This window comes from Nycticebus coucang, chromosome 2 (assembly GCF_027406575.1).
Source record: "Nycticebus coucang isolate mNycCou1 chromosome 2, mNycCou1.pri, whole genome shotgun sequence".
NCBI lineage: Eukaryota > Metazoa > Chordata > Mammalia > Primates > Lorisidae > Nycticebus > Nycticebus coucang.
In genome coordinates this window covers 33,031,212-33,055,266 of record NC_069781.1, presented here as the reverse complement: position 1 = coordinate 33,055,266, position 24,055 = coordinate 33,031,212, and the positions used below count along the sequence as shown (strand labels likewise).

General features: G+C 44.8%; 1 protein-coding gene across 2 annotated transcripts in view; it reads right to left on the bottom strand.

Annotated features, from left to right (window-relative positions):
• Window positions 1–24,055, bottom strand: part of ABCA1 (ATP binding cassette subfamily A member 1) — a 134,016-nt gene that overhangs the window by 33,000 nt on the left and 76,961 nt on the right. For both annotated transcript variants that reach the window (XM_053567077.1, XM_053567086.1), the window contains 16 exons: window positions 22,772–22,911; window positions 22,337–22,453; window positions 18,510–18,707; window positions 17,273–17,478; window positions 16,517–16,693; window positions 14,903–15,125; window positions 13,009–13,230; window positions 11,472–11,676; window positions 10,333–10,446; window positions 6,842–7,013; window positions 5,733–5,864; window positions 4,829–4,971; window positions 4,490–4,627; window positions 3,405–3,625; window positions 2,086–2,158; window positions 940–1,142 (listed from right to left, as the gene is read on the bottom strand). In XM_053567077.1, coding sequence (XP_053423052.1) covers window positions 940–1,142; window positions 2,086–2,158; window positions 3,405–3,625; window positions 4,490–4,627; window positions 4,829–4,971; window positions 5,733–5,864; window positions 6,842–7,013; window positions 10,333–10,446; window positions 11,472–11,676; window positions 13,009–13,230; window positions 14,903–15,125; window positions 16,517–16,693; window positions 17,273–17,478; window positions 18,510–18,707; window positions 22,337–22,453; window positions 22,772–22,911 — 2,684 coding nt within the window. The remainder of the gene's footprint in view (window positions 1–939; window positions 1,143–2,085; window positions 2,159–3,404; window positions 3,626–4,489; window positions 4,628–4,828; window positions 4,972–5,732; window positions 5,865–6,841; window positions 7,014–10,332; window positions 10,447–11,471; window positions 11,677–13,008; window positions 13,231–14,902; window positions 15,126–16,516; window positions 16,694–17,272; window positions 17,479–18,509; window positions 18,708–22,336; window positions 22,454–22,771; window positions 22,912–24,055) is intronic.

Below are 24,055 nucleotides of genomic sequence, written 5' to 3'. Positions count from 1 at the left end.
TTCCTCATTGGTGAGAGCTATCAATCCAGACAATCATTTTCAAATCAAAGCTACAACATGAGGAGACTGCACTGGAAGAAATCTGAACCTACAGGGAATGAGTCAAGTGTCTTCTTTCAGATCTATAGCCCCAGATCTTTGAATAGGTCATCACTGTGGTAAGTTATCTAAGACAGAATGATCAGGAGGAAATAGGCTGCCCATTACTAGAAATATTATGTATTTCTACATAATATTCCAACATCAGAGGAGAATATGAATGAGATCAAGGATTTCCAAACTGTGGTCTATAGACCACTGCATAGGAAGCATGCAATAAAAGTACAGACTTCAAGGCCTTACCCCCAGAAATTCTGATTCAAAGGCCCACAAGACGAGCTTTAGAATTTTTATTGTCAGTAATGTCTCTATGATTCCGCTGCACAGACATGCATGGAGACTACTGGGCCAGATAACTTTTATATCCCTTCCAGCTCTCATGGTCTATCATGTTGTATCTCTAAAGGGAGGCATTACCCACATAAAGAAAGTAAGGGCTTTGAAGCCTAAAACCCTAATTCTGAATCCCAGCTCAGTATCCCTGAAGAGTAATTTTTTTTTATCTTGTTATGAGAATTAAATGAGGTTATAATGACTTTTTTAAAAATACCAAGTTTAACACTCAGCACAAGTAGATTATCCATAATGTTGGTCACTTCCTATGCAAGAGAGTCCAGCCAACACTGGAATGACCCAGTCATACCAGTGAGCAATCCTGATACTTCTTACCAGCTCTCTCCCACTATGATCTTCCATGGGTAACTAGGGCCAACATTACTCAGATGTCAATGACCAAAAAACTCAGTGATCAGCTCCACGATAATCCTATTCCCAATAAAGGCTGCCTATCTGGAGTTAGGATTGCTGGCCCGCCTATATTTTATCAGCCGCTTCACTTACTTCTTCCAGGGTAGTCTCTGAAATGCCATAACTAGAGATGCCCAGGTCTGAGAGCCGGTCATCAATCTCATGGAAGAGTTCCACAAAGGCCCCCTCTTTAGCAGCTTCATAGGGCAGCACGTAGGTCAGTTCATGCCCGATGTCTTCCACCAGCCGGGCTTCAGACACATGCTTCCTGATGAGGTTGGAGATAGCGGAGACATCTGCAGGGACCAGAGTGCAAAGATGGCTCAGTCAGCTCAGAGGCTCCACAGTAAAGGCTGGCCATCCCCCACCTTCTCCCTCTGCCTACTGCTCAGAAGCCCGCAGCTCACACACTACACATGCCAAAGCCTATCCCAGGTGCTTCAGTCATTCCACATGTGTATCTCTGGCCTGCAGTTCCAGGGGGCAAAGACTATGTCTTCTTCACCTTTGTATCACCAAAGCCAGCACACTCTAGGCACTCAGTGCAGGAAGGATGGATGGATGACTTCCTAAGTTTAAAACCCTGGTGTCCATTGCCCAAATTCTATGATTCTTAGATGAAAAACTTAATTAAAGGAATTTTGAAAGATTCTTCACTTTTCCCTAAACTTTTAAAGGAGACTTCCTATATCTACTTCAATAGAAGGTTATCAAACGGTTCATGGAAACATAAGTCTTCCTGGGAAAAGCCAGCTGTTAGGACTGGGCAGAGATGTCCAGAGTCAAGACTTCTGTTCCATTTATGCTACTGGTGACACTGGCCTCCTACACACACCACCGGAAGAAAACCAGAAGGCTGTTTCTGATTTCCTGGGTGTTCACCCTCCTTACATACTAAGCTCAGATCCCTATACCCTATACTGGCTTGCCCTCAGCTCCTCATGCCTGGTGTCAAGTGCCCAGACAGATCCCCTCCCCTGAGGGATTTCTTGACCCCCAATCATCTCAGCTCTCTAGGACACTGCCCTGCCATCTCCCAGACCGAGCCCCAGGCTCCCAAGCAAGCATCAGGCCAGCCCACCACCAAGCTGCACCCGCTCCCACAGCCACCCGGCCCCAGCCCAGCAGCAAACCTTGAGTCAGTGCCACCAGCCTCTGCACCTCTCCTCCTCTGCCTCCACTCTGCCCAGCTGGGGGGAGCTCAGGCACCACCTGAATAAGAAACCCCAGAGTCCTTACCGATGGTCAGCGTGTCACTTTCATGGTCGCTGCCCAGGCCAGCATCAGAACTGCTCTGAGAAACACTGTCCTCCTGATGGCAAAGAAGGAGGTGAGAATGGGTCAGGGACCGAGTGCGGTATAGCTGCCACCACCTTCGCCAGTGAGGCTTCCAGAAAGCTCTACTGTGTGAGAACTGAAGCAAAAGGCTTTTCCTGGGATGCACACAGCTGGAAGCCATGGCTTTAGAGGCCAACAGGACACATTCAAGGTGTAGGCACTGTGGACACCTCACTTCCTGGGGCTAAGAGGTTGGGAAGCAGGGTTGTCATCAGAAATGAGGCCTGCCAACAAATGCTGCAGCCAGCCACGTGCTCACCATCTCAGGCACGGGCTTTACCTGGCTACTTGTCTAATTCAATGCTTCTCAAGCTTTAATTTGTGTTCAGTCACTCAGGGACCTTGTTAAAATGCAGATTCTGATTCAGCAGGTACAAGTTAGACCCAGGTTGCTGCATTTCTAACAAGTTCCCAAGTGATCCTGATGCAGCTAGAACTCGGAGCACGCTGCAGGGAAGAGGCTCTAGTTAAAAGGTAAATAAGCAGGTAGGAGTTTAAGTTGGGGTGTAAATGCATCAGGCAATCTTGGCTTCAAGACACAAATAAATCTCAGGCATGGACGGTGGTACAGAGGAAAATGTACTTGGGTCTGGTCCCACCTCTAGTATTTACCTGCTGGTAACCTTGAGTAAGCTACCAAACCCCTGTGGCTCGCACTCCCCTCACATGAGATAGTAATTATAATACCTTCATTCCCGGGTTTCTCTGCACTTTAATAGAGACGACAAATGTAAAAAAGAAAAAAGTTTGGGGGTGGTAACAATGCTATAAAAAAATTAACTATTATCATTATTTTCTCTTATGCCCAGAGTCTGTCTGACATGGAATCAGAGCTTAATAAATATTTGCTGTTTTGTAGTTTAGAAGTTAAAGTCAATGAAATTTAAAGGTAATGGGCAGGAACACCAGGTCATTTTATAGCCAAGGCTCTTACCTCTTGACAAGTCTCTTTGACATAATAAAGTCCTTTAAGGACTTTCTCTATCACTCATTATGCTCATATGAAAAAGGAAATGGGATTCAACAGAATTAGCACAATGGGAACAGAAGTCTCCTGAGCTGAGCTTGTATGAGGTATGACGTGATTCCAAAGGGATCACAAAGCAGGGAGACGGTGGCCTCGGTGTGGCAGAATGAGGTGATGGTAGACAAGCCATTCACAGCCAAGAAGCCCCAACCGCCCGACCCAGCACCAGACCAGCACCAAGGCTGCAGCTCACCTTTTTCAGGTATGACACTGTACTGCTGCTATTTCTGCAAGAACTGAGGGAGGATTCCACATCTTTCTTAACCAGGGTCAGGTAGTAACCTGTTCCCAGCTGGTTCTTCAGAAACAGGGAGGAGCCCACACAGCACAGCTTCCCATGGGAGATAATGGCAATCCTGTCCCCCAAGATGTCCGCTTCATCCATGTGGTGTGTGGAGAGGATAATGGTGCGGCCTGCCAGACACAAACATAGGATGTGGGACAGGTTAGGCCTATCAGTTCTCACGGATCACAGTGGCAGGGACTACAGACCTACTAGCAGGGCTCTGCATGGGAGAGAAACCTGGAAGGCACCTGCGATAATAACTAGTGGCTGTGACCCCTAGAATGGCAAAGCTTTGCAGATAGCTACTGTGTCCCCAGAGAAATAAGTATAGCAGTGGTTTTTTGAGAACTTGCTGTATGCCAGGCATTATGCTAGGTGGTTTATGTGCATTCTCCCTTAACTTAATCCTCTATGAGTTAAGCACCACCAATATTATAGGAAAGGAAACTGAGGAAAGCTAAGTGGCTTCCCCATAGTCTCTGGGCCAGCAGGACCTGGCCTCAAAGCCTGTGCTCCTTATACTGTACCAAGATGTATCTCTAAGCAGACAGCCAATCGTGTCCCTGCCCCTCTCTCATTCCATTCATTTATTCATCTACTCTTTCAACAAACACAAATTTAATGCACCATGCTGGGGACAAAAAGAGTGAGAAAGACACAGCCTCTGTTCTTAGGACTCTCAGCGTGTGCGTTCTTTACCAGAGGTGGTAGGAGGGGAGGGCAGGGGCACAGAGGAGCTGCCCTTTACCCCACATCTCTTCTTTTGCAGGCCCGTAGATAAAGAAGCATAAACCTCGGGTGTCTTGTGAGCCAGGTCTCCCACCCCCATACCATGGCCAAGCACTGAGCTTTGAGAAAAGAAGTTCCTCATTTTCCCTGAGAAGCAAATTCTACTGCCTTCCCTAACAAGAACAGCCATGAGATCCAGTCATACTTCTCAAGAACCCCTCTCTCTCCCAGTCCACGACTCAGAACAAATGCACATCAGTTACCTTGTCGGTATTTCAGCAGCAGCTCCCAGATTCCCCTTCGGGAGTAAGGGTCCACACCAGCCGTGGGCTCGTCCAGAATGACAACCTTGGATCCCCCCACAAAGGCCAAAGCCACAGATAGCTTTCTCTGCATTCCACCTACAAGAAAGAGAAAGAGAAAAGGATGAACTCCAGGACCAGCCCCAGACAGTAAGTGAAGGCAGAGGACCTAGGGACATAGCCAGGGACAAGCTTGAACCCACCCACCCACCTGGCCAGCCTGGGCCCCAGGGCAGCTGCTCGTTTTCCTCTGAGTAGGACCAGGCGAGGGGGGATGGGCAAGGTAGCTCCAGGCTATACCTGACAGCTGGCTCGTTTTGCTTTTCAGCTTGCTGGGCGGCAAACCAACATCCAGAGCCATCTGCTCCATCTCTGCCTTCACATACTTCTCTGAAAGTCCCTTTAAACGGGCATAGAACCAGATATGCTCTTCGACAGTCAGCCTGGGGACAGAAGGGCAGGTCAGCTCTGGGCCCTGCAGGATGCACCAGAATACAGTGTCTCCAGACCCAGAACAAAAGGAATAGACACATTTTTCTTTACCCTATTTTGTTTTTTTTATCAATTTCTGAAAAATAATTTTCAGGATTCATGGTAGAGTAACAGTAAGCAACCATGTGAGCTACTCAGGAAATCAAAGCTTACATGTGACAGATCACTTTCATCCTACTCCCACCAGGCCTGGCCACCAGGCATCGGGCAGGTGCAACGTTAAATTTCAGGTCCCCAAGATATGGTCCTCAAAGGGCTCTCCTGATAGCCAGCCCCATCAACTAAGAATTTAGCTCAGTATTAGACTGGAGTAGCTCAGTATTAGACTGAACCTTAAGGGACCTCCAACTATGAGAGCAGGGAGGACTCTGGGGAGCACAACAGCCCAAACTGTTCATTCTAGATAAGAAGACTTTGGGTCAATAGAGGGAAAGGCCTTGTCCAAGGTCACAGAGCTCAGGTCCACCACAAGGGCTCCTTGGGGCCCTTCTGCTGGTGGGACAATCTGAGCGGGAGCAAATGTCGTGAGCAGGAAACACAGGGCCATTATGCCAGGGTCCTGAGACACCAAATGAGGGACAACTAAGTCTCACTGTGTCCAGGAAGGCAAGCCTGACACCCAGAAAGGAAGTAAAAGGCTTAAGTCCCACTCTGCCCCCATGACTTGCATGACACTCACATCCAGGAAGGGCCATGTGCCTCTGGTACTCACATGTCAAACAGCACATTGTGCTGGGGACAGACCCCCAGGTTCTGCCGGATGGTACTCATCTCAGAGCGAATGTCTTTTCCCAAGATGTAGGCAGTGCCTGAGGTGGGAGGGAATAACCCAGTCAGGATTGACCTGAGGACAAAAATTAAAAAGCACAGGTGTCAGGGATGACCCATCCTTAACTCCAGATGCTCCGTTCCAGGCCGCAGAGAGAGCAGAGAGCACCAACCTACCCACCCCTTGCTCTTTTCTAATGGACTCTAATGGAGTCTCACAAAGCAAAAAAGTCTTTGCTTTAGTAAGTAAGTAGGATTGGAGCTATGTGTTGGAAATGACAATTTTAGCATGAGCATTTTTAAAATGAAGTTTCCAATTTGCAATGGAAAGTGTACTTTGAAACATGTATCTTGTATGCCTAACATCATGTTCATGAAAAATGGACCAACTAGAACTTATAATTCAAGGATAAAAACAATCCTAGTGTTAGGTGGTAGCATTTCTGAGTGCCTTTTAAAATGTTTCTGCAATGCTCATACATTCATTTTACATTAAAGAAAAAAAGAAAAACAAGAAAAGACAGACCCTTTGAAATGGCTGAGGCCCTACACTGAAAGCCGCTGAGGCTATAACTCTGGTACTTTATGTCCCTTGCTCCCTTTGGACACTGACCCCTTCAAGGTCCTTGAGGTCCCTAGGAAAGCAATCAAGCCAGCTACCCAGCTGCTTCTCATGTCCGCATGGAGATATTTCTGAAAACCACCATCTCGCCCCAACCTATGTAATCTTTCTTTCCAGATTCTCACTTTATAGTACTGACCAAATCAGCTCCCAAGGAGACCCTTTTTCAGAGCTGTCATGGCCTCAGTTTCTAAGATCACTGCAGAATTCTGAGAACTGCATGGGAAAGGTCCTCAGCCTGTTTTAGGCTGAAGGAGTAATGGTTAGAGAGCTGGTGCATGGAAAGTATTCTCGTGATTCAATGATGTTTTTACACTCATCAGCTCCCACCTAGCTCCAAAGCCCCTCACAACTTCCTTAAGCGTGAATTTCTGAACACACTGCAGAACCTCCCCATGGATGATTCTGTGAGAGCCACGCCCTGTTCTTACATGGTGGTCGTCTTCCCAGCTCCGTTGTGCCCCAGGAAGGAGGTGATCTGTCCCTCATAAAAATTCAGTGCCAGGCCATCCACAGCCACTTTCATACCATCCTGGTAAACTTTTACCAGGTTCTGAATGGACACGCCCAGCTTCAGGTGGGTGGGTTCCTCCTCCATACAGACTGTGAGAAGAGAGAAAACAGGCGTGAACACACAGAAAGGACTGACGGGTGGAGTACGAAGATGCAGGGGTCTGTGCTTGTTCTTTCAGGACTGTCTTTTCTCCAGGGCCACCCTGGTTTCACACACAAGTATGGCATGAGGCTATAAATATTTAGATAGGGCCTATTTGGGCTCTGGCATTGGTGGTAGAAATACAATGTTAAAGGAGCATTCTCAGTCCATTAGGGGAGAAAGACTTAACAAGCAATTATAGTATAGGATGCTAAAACCTGTTTAAAGAACACACCTACATCTTACAAGAGTACATGTGAAACTCAGTAAATGTAGAATATAAATGTCTTAACACAATAACTAAGAAAATGCCAGGAAGGCTATGTTAACCAGTGTGATGAAAATGTGTCAAACGGTCTATAAAACCAGTGTATGGTGCCCCATGATCACATTAAAGTACACAGCTATGATTTAATAATAAAAAAAATAAAAGAAAGAAAGAAAGACAGAAAGAACACATCTGCCAATACAATTAGGCAAGAGAAGGAAATAAAGGGAATCCAAATGGGAGCAGAGGAGGTCAAACTCTCCCTCTTTGCTGACGACATGATCTTATACTTAGAGAACCCCAAAGACTCAACCACAAGACTCCTAGAAGTCATCCAAAAAATACAGCAATGTTTCAGGATATAAAATCAATGTCCACAAGTCAGTAGCCTTTGTATACGCCAATAACAGTCAAGATGAGAAGCTAATTAAGGACACAACTCCCTTCACCATAGTCTCAAAGAAAATGAAATACCTAGGAATATACCTAACGAAGGAGGTGAAGGACCTCTATAAAGAAAATTATGAAATCCTCAGAAAGGAAATAGCAGAGGATATTAACAAATAGAAGAACATACCATGTTCATGGATAGGAAGAATCAACATTGTTAAAATGTCTATACTTCCCAAAGCAATCACCTATTCAATGCCATTCCTATCAAAATACCAACATCGTACTTTCAAGATTTGGAAAAATGATTCTGTGCTTTGTATGGAACCAGAAAAAACCCCGTATAGCTAAGGCAGTTCTTAGTAATAAAAATAAAGTTGGGGGCATCAGCATACCAGATTTTAGTCTGTACTACAAAGCCATAGTGCTCAAGACAGCATGGTACTGGCTCAAAAACAGAGACATAGACACTTGGAATCGAATTGAAAACCAAGAAATGAAACTAACATCTTACAACTACCTAATCTTCGATAAACCAAACAAGAACATACCTTGGGGGAAAGACTCCCTATTCAATAAATGGTGTTGGGAGACTGGATGTCTACATGTAAAAGACTGAAACTGGACCCACACCTTTCCCCACTCACAAAAATGGATTCAAGATGGATAAAGGACTTAAATTTAAGGCATGAAACAATAAAAATCCTCAAAGAAAGCATAGGAAAAACACTGGAAGATATTGGCCTGGGGAAAGACTTCATGAAGAAGGCTGCCATGGCAATTGCAACAACAACAAAAATAAACAAATGGGACTTCATTAAACTGAAAAGCTTCTGTACAGCTAAGGAGGCAATAACCAAAGCAAAGAGACAACCTACACAATGGGAAAGGATATTTGCATATTTTCAATCAGACAAAAGCTTGATAACTATAGAGAACTCAAATTAATCCACATGAAAAAAGCCAACAATCCCTTATATCAATGGACAAGAGACATGAACAGAACCTTCTCTAAAGATGACAGACGAATGGCTAACAAACATATGAAAAAATGTTCATCATCTCTATATATTAGAGAAATGCAAATCAAAACAACCCTGATATATCATCTAACCCCAGTGAGAATGGCCCACATCACAAAATCTCAAAACTGCAGATGCTGGCGTGGATGTGGAGAGAAGGGAACACTTTTACACTGCTGGTGGGACTGCAAACTGGTACAACCTTTCTGGAAGGAAGTATGGAGAAACCTCAAAGCACTCAAGCTAGACCTCCCATTTGATCCTATAATCCCATTACTGGGCATCTACCCAGAAGGAAAAAAATCCTTTTACCATAAGGACACTTGTACTAGACTGTTTATTGCAGCTCAATTTACAATCGCCAAAATGTGGAAACAGCCTAAATGCCCACCAACCCAGGAATGGATTAACAAGCTGTGGCATGTGTATACCATGGAATACTATTCAGCTATTTAAAAAAATGGAGACTTTACATCCTTCGTATTAACCTGGATGGACGTGGAAGACATTATTCTTAGTAAAGCATCACAAGAATGGAGAAGCATGAATCCTATGGGATGTTACCCTTAGGGGAAACTCGATGAAAGGTGCAAGAAATCCCCTGGTACAATGTTTTTGAGGTTTTCTGTGAGTCTATAATTATTTTAAAATAAAGAAAAAAAATTTACATCCCATGGAAGTCCGGGAAAGGAAGTGACTGTCTACCCGAGCATCTGGGAAGGCTGCTCAGGGGAGGGGATACTAAATTAGATCTTGAAGAGTGAAGAAGAGTTTAGAAGACAAGCAAGTTTATCAGAAGGTTTTCCTACAGGAGAAAATGGCACACACAAAGGCATGGAGGTGTAGAAGAAAATGACATGTTCTAGCAATTGAGAAAAGTTCTGGGCGACTGAAAAGGGAGCCAGGTGTAGAGAAGCGGGAGGGAAGAGGAACAGGAACAGCAGAAGCAGCTGGAACAGTGGGCAAGTGTGCCATGCTAAGGAGCACCACACTTTCACCGCTGGCAGCCAGGAAGGGCACAGAAGAGACTGGAAGCAGAGGGACCTCTGACCTTAGGAAGGAAGCTAGACTGAGCTTAAAGAACCCAACAAAAATCCCAGAGGAAGAGCCTTTGCTAAACGGTGGGCATCTCCCAGCAGTCAGGAGCCAAAAGAGGATTAGGGCTCCAGATAATGAAGGTGATAAGAGGGACAGGTTAAGCTCCATGGTGGCCACTTGGTGTCAGCCTACATGGGCTTGTAGGTGTAGAGGCAGTGAGACGTCTTTACCGCTTTCTGCTAGCTTGTTAGGACAGCATGAAAAGTGTGTATGGGAGAGGAGAGGTAAAGGTATAGAGAGCAAAACTCTTGTAGAAGCCAAGAAAACAAAGGAAATGTCCCTCAGGGGTCCAGACAAGGACTCCCAATAAGTCAACAGCACTGGACACAAATGGCATAAGAGAATCCGAAATGGGGCAATGCAGGTGATTTCTTGGCCCCTGGAGTACTTGGTTCTAGAATCTTACTAAGGGTAGGAGCCATGACTTGCCCCCAACAGTCAGCACAGGCAGCAGCACGAGGGTAAGGGAAGGTGGTCAACAACACTTACTTTCTGATACTCCCTTGTGACTGGAGCCAGGGTGGCTCTTCTCCTCACTTTCCTCACCAAACCAGTAAGACTTGGTACAAGGAAAATACCAGGGCCTGGGAATGCCATACTGGCCTGAAAGCAGAGCACAAATATAAGCCAAACTTTGTACCATCCCAGTATTCCCAAGACTTCCCAGCCAGATCCATTCTCTCCTTGATACACACTTTGGAGAAGGAACAGATTGAAATGCAGATAAAGAAAGGGAGGCCAACATTGGCTGAAACCTACTATGTAGAACATGCATTCTGCACTTTTCCAGGTCCTCCCAACAACCACATAAGGCAGGTGCCATCTCCATTTTAGAGACAAGGAAACTGAGGGTTCAGGAGTCTACCCAAGGTCACACAGCCAATAAATTATGGACTCAAAATTTGAATCCAGACTCTGTATGATGCAAAATTGCACATTCACGTAGAGATAATAAATATTTCATGTGTATCTCCTTAGAGGAGAATTGGAAGGTGAGCCAAATATGCCTGGTACTGTCATAATTCTATCTTATATGGAAGTCTATGTCAAGGCAGGTTCATTGTGGACTTGGTCAAGAAGATTTATCACATATCAAAATGAATTTGTATTAAATGTTGATTTGATTAAATCACAGGCAGGCTTTAGAGTTAATGTGTTTTGTTATTAATAATCTGTACTCAGGAAACAGAAGCTCTCCCAGTGGCACCCCTCCCCACAGGGGAGAACTGTGGCAGCACTGGGGGGGATGCTTCTGGGCTCACACCCATTGTGACCTAACTGGATTCACCTCCAAACACCCACACTCACCAGCTGTGTGACCACAGGCACATAACTTCTTTGAGTCACACTTCTCTCTTTTGAAAAATCCTGGGTATTACAGTAACTACCTTAGAGTAGCCCTGTGAGGACTAAATGAACTGAAGTATATAAAACACTTTGCATGATGCATAGCATGTAGTTTTCAAGAAATGAGTGCTATACAAATACTGACAATTGTTCTTGCATCTGTTACCTCGCCTTGGACTATTTGTGTGCCACAGATCTAAAGCCCAAGCTGCTTCCTGGGTAGCCCCACGCCCTGCAGACATCCCTAGCAGGTAACCAAGCAGTGTGGAAGCTCGGCATACCTGGGAAGACGGCCTCGATGTACCATGTCATCACCCCATAGAGGAAGCTATCAAACAGCATCATGGAGACCGACGTGGTGAGATTGAAGCCGTCTTCCTCCACGGGGCTCTTAAACAGGTTATCCCACTGCACCCCAATGCCCTGCTCCTCAAAAAGGGCGAAGTATTCACAGCCAAACCCGAAAGCCACAGGTGACAGTAGGCTCTGCAAGAAAGAGGCAGTAGTTACTTATCCACTTCCTTGTCTCTCTCATTTCTCATTTATCACTGCCAATGTAAATTATACCTGGAGAAATCGGAATTTGCAAAATGGATCAATTATAGGATATGGAAGTAATGTTCACCTACAGACTCCCTTCAGGGAGTGGGCTCCCTTGTAGCATATAAAATGATTCCATTTATAACTGCTCATTATGAACACACATTTTAGAAATGCATGTATGACAGGGTATAAAACTTCTAGAATTTTATGTTTCCCAAGATGCCCAGAGGCTCAGCAATCCTGTCCTCTACCACGTATACACACACTCTCACCAAGGTTCTCTCAGGCTCCCTGCTGAGCCAAGGCTGGCTCAGGAGAGGGGAAGAGGCTGCCTGGCCCTGCTGGAACCTCTGGGGCCCAGAATGAGCCACCTGAAGCATCCTATGAGGACTTTTAGTTTTCCCAGGGGACAGCTGGCAACTTGCTCTTATAGAGAGTCATACCCCCTCTCAAGGCTTCTCCTACTCTGTACAAGGGAGAGATGTGTCCAAGTCAGAGATTGCTGGGAAGATGGGACATCTGCTCCTTAGTCTCGTGCAGTTCAGACACGACTTCTCAAGCAAAACACTCTGCTAGACACGAAGGAAGACATGGGTCAAGGAGGAGTCATTTCTGACCCTCCAGAGTTTTCAGCTCTATCTGTGACTTGACTTTGTGGCAAGATTACCATGGCCAACAGAGCTAGGAGATAAAGGGTGGAGATGGCACATACTGCCTAAAGCCATTCATCCCCAGTCAGCTCCCTGAAAAATTCCCTTCAACTCAATTCAACATAGAGAGGACTAAAAGTAAACAATCTAATAAAACATAATCCCCACTTTCCCACAGAGCTTAGCATGTAGAACTGAGACTCTTTTCTTTCCTTTTCTTTTTTCTTTTTTTTTTAGATAGAATCTCATTCTATTATCCCAGACTAGAGTGCTGTGGCATGATAGCTCATAGCAACCTCAAACACCTAGGCTCAAGTGATCCTCTTGCCTCAGCCTCCCAAGTAGCTGCAGGTGCCTGCCACATCACCTGGCTAATTTTTCGGGGTATTGAGATAGGGTATTGCTCTTACTCAGGCTGGTCTCAAACTTCTGAGCTCAAAGGATCCACCCTCCTCAGCACCTCCCAGAGTGCTAGGCTTACAGGAGTGAGCCACAGCACTCGGCCAGAACTAAGACTCTCAACCCCTGCTCCCAGATTGCTGCTTCTCCTCAGCGATCCCAGAGCAAGGCCAAATGCCTGGGGTGGCCATGATGGCAGCCACTGCAGAGGGCCAGGGGTACTCACAGCGAAGATCTTGAGTGTGAAGCCCACGTAGTCCTGCCATGCCACACACAGGACATAGGGCAGGTACAGCATAAAGTAGATGATGCCCCCACAGGCTGCCGCCAGGTTGGCTCTGGAGAAGAGTGTGCTGATGAGGAAGCACTGCAGGATGGTCACCACGGCGAACACCGACAGGAAGACAAACACCACGCTGGGCTCGCTGTAAGGCAGCAGGTTCCCTAACTGGGAGGGAAGAGACCCATGATAGGGGCTGCCTTGAGAAGCCTAAGCACTCACTTGTGTGATCTCTGGGGGAAAGTCAGGGTGTTCATACTCATCTCAGATACAAGGCAGAGGTATAATGTTGTTCACTTTTCTGATGAGGAAACTGAGGTCTAGAGAAGAGAAACTTACCCAAGACTACACAGAAAAATAACAACCGAATTAGGAAGAGTCCAGGGCTTTCTAGTTCATCTCAAAGGACTAATCTGCTTTTTGTTTCTTTGATAGGTAATATTAACTGGTATCTCCTTTTAGAAAGAGTTATGGGAGATAGTGTCACATATGACTCTGCTCTCAAAAAAAAAAAATGGTCAGGCAACCTTAATTTACCCTTTGATAACTATGGATTTCCACAATCATCCAAACTCTTGTGGATATGTTGAACTTGTCTCTGGTCATTGTATGTATTTCTGCAGGACCTGCCAACATGCAGTTGTTGCAGAGTGGCTCTCGTGAGCCAGCCACAGGACCACCACCCCTTGGCCCAGTATAGATATTGGTTAGATATCTGAGCATGAGGGAGATGTCTGCTTTTAGCAAGAACTTCTCTCCAATTCTGGCTCTGCCATCCTGCAATGTAACCTCAGGGAAGTCCTAGGCCCTCCTTTGCCTCATTTCCTGGTGTATGAAATGAGTTGTTTCATAAGGACATAATAAGGCAGCCCATGTGAGGTACTTAAACAATGCTTGGCAATCAATAAGTGCTCCTTTGCAACAGATGGTAGCTAGTATTAAATGTTACTTCCTATCTCTTCACACTCCCTCTTTCTACAATGACATTTATTTTTACATGATGCTTCCTTACATGAAATGCTCATGGAGAAAGAAAATTAATGAATACATTAATATACAAGGAAGACATATAACTGCACTTCCCAGAGCTCTCTCTAAGGGAGGGCTTCTTGCCCGCATGTCAGCATCCCTGGGATTATCACAGCTTCAGAGAGCCACAGAGCCCTGGGACCCACCCTTCCCAGAGCAGCCCACATCCAGTGATCAATCAAAGTGGCCGGGGCAGGTAATGTCAGAGAAGGAAGCCTCAGAAGAGCACAAAAGGCTGGATATTTTAGCTCAAAGAAAAACTCCCATGAGTTGTATATTCCCAAGCGCCCTGTGGGCCTGGCGCTGAGTCACAGCCCAACTCCTCCCTCTGCCAACCCTACGTCCACCATATCCCTTCAACAGATGGTAATTCCTAATAAATGCCCACACACATCAAACTGTTTTAGACATTGCTTCCAGACAATCTAACCTGTGACAATATACATCCTTCTAATTAACATTTATAGGAACTCAGAAAGAATCATCACCCAATACACCTAAAAAAATAAACAGCTCTCAGATGCTGCCATGAGCCACTGCCAAGCAGATGGCATGTTGCATCTGATTGTGCACCTGCCTGAGAAGCATGAACCCTGGGATCTTGTCCTGCTTAGCTGCTAACCAGCTGAGCTGACCCTGGGCCCCCTCTGTGAGCCTCATTTTCCCCAACCATAAATTGAAGAAATTGCAGAAAATGCCACCTAGGAACCCTTCCCTCCCAGAGTCCTGGGCTTTCCTCTCCTGCTCCGTTAACCCATGTTGGGCTGTTTAGAAATTCTCTGGCAGAGAAGAGAGAGTGAGGCCGCCTCACCTTCAGGATGACCACCAGCAGGCCCGCGCTCACGAGCAGAGGGACGAGGCTACTGATGAACCAGCTAAACCAGAGGATGCCGTTGTCCAGGCCCATGATACGCATGGTCTCTTTCAGCCGTGCCTCCTTCTCATACACAATGCCCTTGATGATCATCGCCACAGAGTAGATCCAGGCCAGCGTCATGAAAAGTGGCATTAAGCGGCTCATCACTCGCAGGAAGCTGAGGCCCCAAGGAAGGGCAGGGGAGAATGAAAGATATGTGTGGGCCAGCGTCATGGCCATGGCCTCTGAGCCTGGACCACAGAGGAGCAGGCCCTAGGACTCTGAAATGCACAGGTCGTGGAACACTTCATGAGCAGTGTGACATAGTGATAAAACCTAAGCTAACAAGTGTCATCAAGCAACGTTCCTTCAGAGGCTTATTTTAGTTACTAGGTAACTGGAGATGTCATTAAGTTTAAAAAAGGTGGATTATTTTAAAGTACTGAAAGCCAAAACAAGAAAACCAACTTTGTCATGAAAGTTCAACACCTCCAAGATCATCTCACTATCAACTTGTGTAACTTTTATCACAGTGCAGAAATACACTTCAGGCAGCTCTTGCCAGTAGTATTTCAGATTCCAAACTAGAATAGGAAATGCAGAGCTGCAAAGTAAAAGGGACCCAGATTTTGGACCCTGAAACTTGAGGTTCTAGTCCCAGCTTTCCTCTGAATGCACTTATCATGTAACAACAGGCAAAGGTTCTTAATGCCCCTTAACTTTCATGACCTCATCTTCAGACATCCTTCCTAGAGTAAACCTTGCCTTAAGGGTCTTTGGAAAATTCTAGCTATTTTTGAGGGTGAAAACCAGGATAACTCTGGCAGCCTGTAAAAACTAGAGACAGCCATATGAGGAAATAGGCTGTTCAGTGCAAAAGAGAGCAAACACAAGGAGAGAAACCATGCTCCTTTGTGCCCTGATATCTATACGTACACACCCTACCACCACCACCATCAATAGACAATCAGGGAATTTTTGGGATTTGGAAGAGACATTTTGTATTTCAAATGTCTGCAATAACTACACCTCTGCCCACTCTGTCTTTTAAGAAATGATTACATCCAAAGCCATAATTCCCACAATGAGAACTTGGCAGCTTAGTGACTAAGCACTAAAAGATTATTTACAAAGTCTAATATAATGAAGCTTTGCTCAATTTTGTTTGGGTCGTTCCATAATGTAGCTTACCATTGAGGCAAAAGAAGTGAGCCAATGTACACAGTCTGCTTTGAGGAGTCCAGCCTGCTGTTTCTGGGTTTGGGGGTAGGTGCATCCACGTGCTTACACATATTTGTTATAACACATTTGAAAATCACAGACTGTGCAAATTTTAGCCAAAAAAGTAGAATATAAAAAATAAAAGTGGTAGTAACTGGACAAGAAGGGAGGATTACTAGTATGTGCACATGTATGTTTGTCTGTGACAAGGGCTGAGACCACTGACACCCACATCTGATGATGTATTTCCAGATCATTCTCACACACACACACACACACCCATACACACTCTCCACCTAGCACAGTATTAGGTGTTTAAATAGAGAGGATGGTTTGTGGGTGACTCACATGTCATCGACGTAACAGGGGTAGGGCATCTGCTGCACGTAGACACCGGTTTTCTTCTCGGTGCCCGTCAGCACCCTGATAATTGCCTGCTCCACCACGTCCTGCAGGTAAGCGAAGCCACCCCAAACATACCGCATATCCTCAAAGGGGTCAGCCCGAGGACCAGGGTCCCAGTACCTAAAAGCAAACCACAGGTGCTCCAACATTCCTTTAGAACAATACCAGAAAAAAAAATCCAATCCCCCATAATCCCACCATCTTACCCAGCCCCTATTTTTATATGTTTCTTTCTGGTCTCAATAGGCATACAATCAGAACGAACATACTGTTTGTTTGTTTTTTTTACCTTCCATCAGCTAACATTGCATCACCTAACATTGTATCAAGTGAATGTACCAAAATTTGCTTAATGATTTCCTCTTTATTGGTTGTTTGCCCTTGTTCATAAATATGAAGGACACTACTACAGAAAACCTAAAGTTTTTTTTTTTCTTCTTTTGTTTTTTCTGTTGACTTACTTCCTTGAGATTAATTCACTGGAGTAGAAATGCTGAATGAAAACACAGTGAAATTTTTGTGGCCTTTGAAATAATACCTTTCAGCAAGGAACGTGTCAATTTCACCAACCTCATGCCACCAAATTTCAATTTTTTGTTTAATTTCTACCAAGTTACTAGTTAAAATGAAGTACCTCCAGTCATGATAGCTGCTCCTGACATTCCCAAGACCAAGCTGGTAGGATAGGATCATGCTTACCCATCCTTGATTTTATTTGTCCTCTCCACATTGTCAATGTCCATTCGGATCTTGTAGTTGACATGATGGGGCAGCTCAACACTGCCTGGAGTAATTCCAGTGAACACAATCCCAGCCCAGAACTTCCTCTCATCCAGGAGCTCCATGGACTTGTTGATGAGCCGGACCTCTGTGGGAATGGGCTCCAGCTTATCCAGGTTGACACACTGGTGGGAGAACAGCCTTCATGAGAACACAGGTGGCCAGGACAATAGACAGTGACCAAGACAGGTCCTACCCCACAGAGCAAGAACTGACTGCAGGGTTATTTATCCTCACTCTCTAAAGCAGCTTTCCAATTTTTAACCAAGTATGGATCATGGTGGTTTTTAGCTGATATTTAAGAGAAATCCTAGGCATATTTAGAGATAAGTTACCTGGACTGATCTTTGTGAAGGGAAAGCAGTTGAAACAATGACCACATCTTATTTTCCTCTCTGTTTTCTTAGCAATTTTGAGTCACAACAACTAACCACCAACCAACCAGACCAAAAAAGCTTTGCTTTGTCCCTACTAAGTGATGTAATGTTTAAGGACTAAATTTTAAAAATTTAATCTGTCCATAATTAAATTTTAACTAAGTTTCATAAATAATGCCTTTTAGAAGGAATGCTTTGTTGCCCTTAGGGCCTGAGATATGATAACATAGGAAAACCTGGAAGACAATGTCTAGAAACACTCTTGGGTCTATACTCAATTGAGCTAGAGTTAGGTTGATTTATTTACTTGTTCAACCACTCGACTTTTTTTTTTTTTTTTTTTGAGACAGAGCCTCAAGCCGTTGTCCTGGGTAGAGTGCTATGGCATCATAGCTCACAGCAACCTCCAACTCCTGTGCTTAAGCGATTCTCTTGTCTCAGCCTCCCAAGTAACTATGACTACAGGTGCCCACCAAAACGCCCGGCTATTTTTTGGTTGCAGCCGTCATTGTTGTTTAGCGGGCCCAGGGTGGATTCAAACCCGCCAGCTCAGGTGTATATGGCTGGCGCCTTAGACGCTTGAGCCACAGGCATCCAGCCTCAACTGACATTTATTGAGCACCTATGTACACCATACCCTGTGTTAAGCTTGAAGGATACTGCTGTAAATGAGATTACATATTATTTCTGAATGTTCCTCCTGCCTGAACCTTACTGCAACATCTCAGAGAAAGATGTTGCAAAGCCTTTTCTAAATGCTCTGCACAATAGATCCTCACCTCCATGAAGCGTGATACAGTCTGGATTGCCTGGTCAGTCTCATTTAAAGCCTCTCGCCAGGTGTACACAGAGCCATTATCAGACTGGACATCCTCTGGGTACTTGGCCAAAAAAGCCACAATGTCCTGGGCTGTCCAATCTAAGCCATCCAACTGTTGTTCCCAAAACCGGTCATTGCCTCTGCTCTCCAACAGCATCTGCCATTCCAGCAAGAAAGTACAAGCAATAAATATCAACTACATCTTGGAAAGAACTATATAAAGAACAAAACACTTTCACATATTGCCTCTGTGTTTTATCTTCACAGAAAATTGTGAGGTCGATAAGCACCCCCACTTTACAGGTGAAAAGACTGAGGGTTGGAATAAAAAAAGAATGTGATTCTAACCAAGGTTGGGTCATAATGCTAAAAAGTATGGAGCTATAGAGCTGAGACGCAAAGACCAGTCTGATTTCAGAGTCCACAGGCTTTCCACTATACCAAATAGCTCCCTTTGCAGTATTAAGTATAATAACAAGAATAATATTAATATTTACTCTGTATAGTTACTATGTTGAATGATTGATACGGCTTATCTCACACAACTCCATGAAGTGGGTACCTTTTATTATTTCCCACTTTACAGATGGGAAAACTGAAGTTCAGAGAGGTCAAGTCTCTAATACAAGGTCACACAGCTAATAAGTAGCAAAGCCATAATATGAAGTATAGGGCCTCTGATTCTAGCTACCTCCCCACTACGTTATGCCACCTTCCTCTTTTAAGACGACATCCAAAGATCCCACAGAAAACCTCTATCTCTAGACTGAACTGACTTTTACTGCCTGATTTTAGAAAATAATGCTACTGGTTCACCAACTAAAGTACAATCTTTTCCAACTGCAGGACATATGGGCCATGATGCAAAGATGATTAATTTTTCCATTTCTTTCTTTTTTTTTTCTGAGACAGAGTCTCACTATGTTGCCCTCAGTAGAGTGCCAGGGAGTCATAGCTCACAGCAACCTCCAACTCTTGGACTCAAGCAATTCTCTTGCCTCAGCCTCCCAAGTAGCTGGGACTACAGGCACCCGCTACAATGCCCCGCTATTTTTTTGTTGTGGTTGTCATTGTTTAGCAGGCCCGGGCTAGGTTCAAAACCCACCAGCCCTGGTGTATGTGGCCGGTGCCCTAACCACTAAGCTATGGGCGCTGAGCCTATTTTTCCATTTCTTACTTCCTTACCAGTTGGTTCCTCACATGGGCCAATGTGAAAGAGAAAGCCAAATCAATCTGGTACTCTACGTGCAGACCCAGAGGTGCTGAGGCAGAGGCCTGCACAGATGTGCTACCGCAATGGCAGCCGCTGCAAACTCAGCAACAGGGGCAGCATCTGCAATTCCTATCGCAGCTTCAAGAGGAAAGAGGAAGCCCTGGCTCTACTAGCCTGGAATCTCCAAGGGTCTGAAAACTGCTACTTTGTAAAATCAGCTTTATTTTTATTATTATAAGCTTCTTCCCCCTTGTGGTTTCATCTTATTATGTTAATGGGAGCATAATGACTTTACAGAGTGTTTATACTATAATTTCATTAATAATTCCCACACTGCAGAGCATTTTGTCTATTTCTAATTTCTCACAATAACAATTAATGTAGTAATAATGTTGTCTCTCACATGGTGACTTCTTTACAATTATTTCTGTAGGCTACACCCTGGGGGGGTATGTAGAATGGAGGTACACAGGATAGTACATTTTTTATGGCTCTTAAAATTTTCATCCTAAATTGCTTTCTGGTAGGGAATAACAATTTATACCATCCTCAGTAAGATATATATCTGTATTTTTTGTTAATGTAACAAGTACAAAAATTGTACCCCCTAAAACTTCAGAGACGCAAGGGTTAGTAATACTGAAACCACTTATTTGTGAATTGGAAATGAACAAAAAAGAACACAATAAAGAGATGTGATATCTGAGGTGAGGTCTGCCCTGCCCAGGGTGGCTTCTGAGCAGTATGGCTGACGACAGCAAGACCAGAACAATGTGCCCAGTGAGATCACTGGTCACACAGCCACTCTTGGATGCTGGAGTGGACCGAGAGACCTAAAATTGCCCTGGGGAATACCAAGAGAAGCTCAGAAAAGAGAGCAAATTGGTGTCAGTAGGTTCCGTGACAGTAGGTGCCTCTGGATCAGGGGTGTGAAGCAATGGGTGTAGACAGAGCCAGAGGCAGCAGAAAGGTAAGAGCCACTCACACAAGCAGAAGTCTCAGCATCACCTTGTGTACCAGGCACCAGGCTTCAGGGGATGAGAAGCCCACGCCATGCATATAGAGTTAAATAAACAATCCTTAAGAAAAGGAAGAAAGTCATTTTCTTCCATTCATAGGCTGACTCTCCCCTAGTCTGTGTCTCCAGCCTGACCAATATCCTGTACTGTGGACCCCAGGAGCCATCAGCCTTCTGGACATCCCCACCACCCACTCAGCTAGAAATCAGGAAACATCCTGCTGCCTCCCTCTCTCTCACTGCCTCATAATCAGCCAGTTACCAGGCCTCGCCTCTTGCATTAGGCCTGGGATCTCCTTCTCCCTGGTCTCTGCTTTCAGCCATCCCCCTTTTCTCTTCACTTCATCTGTCCTTTCAGAATAATGTATCTACTTGTCTTCGAAGCATCCAAGGCAAACTCTCAATTTAAGTGTAGGGAAGCATCTATTTGTCCACAAATCAAAACTTAATGAGTCTCTTCAATAGGGCTCCTCATCATCCTCTGAGACCCAGACAAAAAGAAAAAGTCCAGCTAGAAGAAATATGGATTCCAAGGAAATGACCAGGAGGAAAGCCTGAGACTACACTTAGTTCTTCAGTGCTATGCATGGCTACATCACATGAGCCCTGATGGAGGAGAGGCTGGCGTCCAACAGAGACCCACACTTGAGGGGCATGAGCTATTACTGTTAGTCAGTCAATCTGTACAAATTACTGCCCATGCTTTTCTCACCAAGTCTCTTGTTTTTAAAGGCCCCAAGGAACTGGAGAATTCTTCTTATCTGTTACTGAACTAGTCAGCAAAGGAAACTGGCTTCTCTAGCCTGGGAGTCTTTTCCTTAACAACCTGCCTCCCATGGGGTCAGGGAATAGTCCTGAAGTTTAGGAGAGTTTTCTCCATATTATGGCCTCTAATGCCCAGCCACCCATAGAATAGATGAGGTTCAAGATGAGAAACTGACCAAATTCTCTCCTACTTCTTCATAGCAGTAGAATCAAAAAGAAGAGGCCTCCCTTATCACAATAATAGGAAACAGACTAATGATTCTCTGACTCAGCCCAAAGCAGAAAAGATGTGATTAAACACACTCAGGCTCAGGCAGAGGAGACATTCTGTTTTTGCTCAGACAACTCCGCATTTGAATCCAATTGTCTTCCAAGCACTTATCCCTTTCAAGTGGCTCAGAAGCACAGCAGCTTGGCACTCAGGCAATGCCTTGGGGATGAGTATGTCAGATCACACCTCTGCTCCCACACCTCCTTCAAGGCCTACCAAGACATAGGGAGGCTAAAGAAGACACTGTGGTTGGCTCAGAAATGAAAATAGGGTCCTGCAATCACCTAACTCTACTTCCAAACACCAGCGCTCCCCAGAAAATATCATAGAAAATTGACATTTGACCCCCCTAACAGACATTGATGCTAATATACACAATGTCATCTACACTCCATGGCCAGACAGGGAGTGGCCCTGGGTAAACTCAATGGATTCTCAACTCAGTCACTTCTGGGGAAGTGACCAGAAGCTCACCGCTCTAGTATTAAGCAGGCACATGGTAATCAGAGAGATGCTCACCCGAACAAGATCCATTTCTTGGCTCTTCTCCATGAAGGTCCAGATCTTGGGGCTGAGTTCTGCCCACATGCCTTCCAGATCATGAAATACAGACAGTTCCTGGAAGGTCTTGTTCACCTGGAGTCAGGTGGGGAGCAGGGGCCACAGAAAAATGAAAGAGAGGCAAAGATGATGAGCACCCCGAAAATACCCCATCACAGTAACTCTGTACCAGTCCTCCTCCATCCCCCAAGAAACGTGAGCATGTAGCTATGATTCAAATACCCAGGGCTGGGACAGTGGCCCTAAACAGTTAGCTCTCGTCTGGACCAGCCTTGAGGTTTTCACTGTTTAGGAGTCCCAGAAAATCCACGAACATACTCACGAACAACTTTACTTTTATGCCTCTAAGTTTAGAAAGACTCTGTCAGAGAGTCTTGGGCTGGGACAGCTTACCTCAGCCATAACCTGCCTTGTGGCTGGAGTGTCAGGTGTATACAGGATCTTCCCAAGAAGTAGAGGCTTGAGAGCTTTCCAAATAATGCGAGAAAGAGGACTAGACTCCAAATTCTTCATCAAATCATTGCAGTAAGGAGCTACAAAGAAGATGGCAGACAAGATTTCATATGCATGGTCATATACTTGTAGAAACTTACAAAGGTTTTAGAGCAGACAGTCAGTCTGGGTTCAAATCCCAGCTATTCCACTGAGCTGTTATATAACAAATAACTTTACTTGTTTGAGGCTCAGTTTGTTACTCTGTAAAAGTAAAGTTGATGTTATCTACAAAGCCTCCAGAATGATGCTTGATAAATAATCAGCTTGTACTAACCCTGCTGATGGATTACTCACAACTTCGATGATATAGAAACATGTTTTTCCTATGCACAAACTCTCATAATGCCAGATTCATACTCTCACGCCAACCTCACTGCTCTGTTTTCACTGAAAACAGGACTTTTGAGGGACAACCAGAAAGCTAAATTCAGACTTTAATTTTCAAGAAAACCCAAAATTTTCTCTTTCACTAATAGATCTCATCACTGGTAAATCTATATTTAATAAAACCCAAATAACACACAAATGTGCTTGATTATCCAGAAGGAAGGATTCTTGATTTTTTTTTTTAATTTCATGTAGGACTTTTGACGCTTTTTAAGATATCAAGTATCCTTTATATGCTGCAAAGATAACAAGATTTCTTAAAAGGCCATTTGCTCACAATTCTATCTGTCGTGCAATGGAGGCTTCCTTAGGTCAACTTGCAAGGGTGGTGGGGAGGACATGGCCTTTCATAAAGCTGCCTGCAATACCACCCTCTTCCGGCTTGTAAGGCAACTTACAAATGTCTGGAGTGCTTTACTTCGGAGAAGAATAAAAGGTTCTTGTGTTATAGTAATGCACAAAAATCTGCCTCACTCAGTGTCTGAAAGACACCCCGGAAGTTGGAAATGGAGAAAGTGTCACCTGCACCACGTTTTCAAAGAAAAGGATGTCATTGTCTAAAACTGTAACACTGGCTCTCTGCTGCCACCAGCCACAGGACACATATACCTGTAAAACTGCTTAAGTGTGGGGAGTGGAGCTAGAGTTACCAGTTTCTGTAACACTGCCTGACAGCTAAGAAGGAGAAACAAACAGCAGATCAAATGCCCCGTGTGAGGGGAGTGTGACAGTACGCACGTGCCACCATTAACAGGTAATTTAGATGTGGTGTGGTTTACCAGACAGAATCCTGAC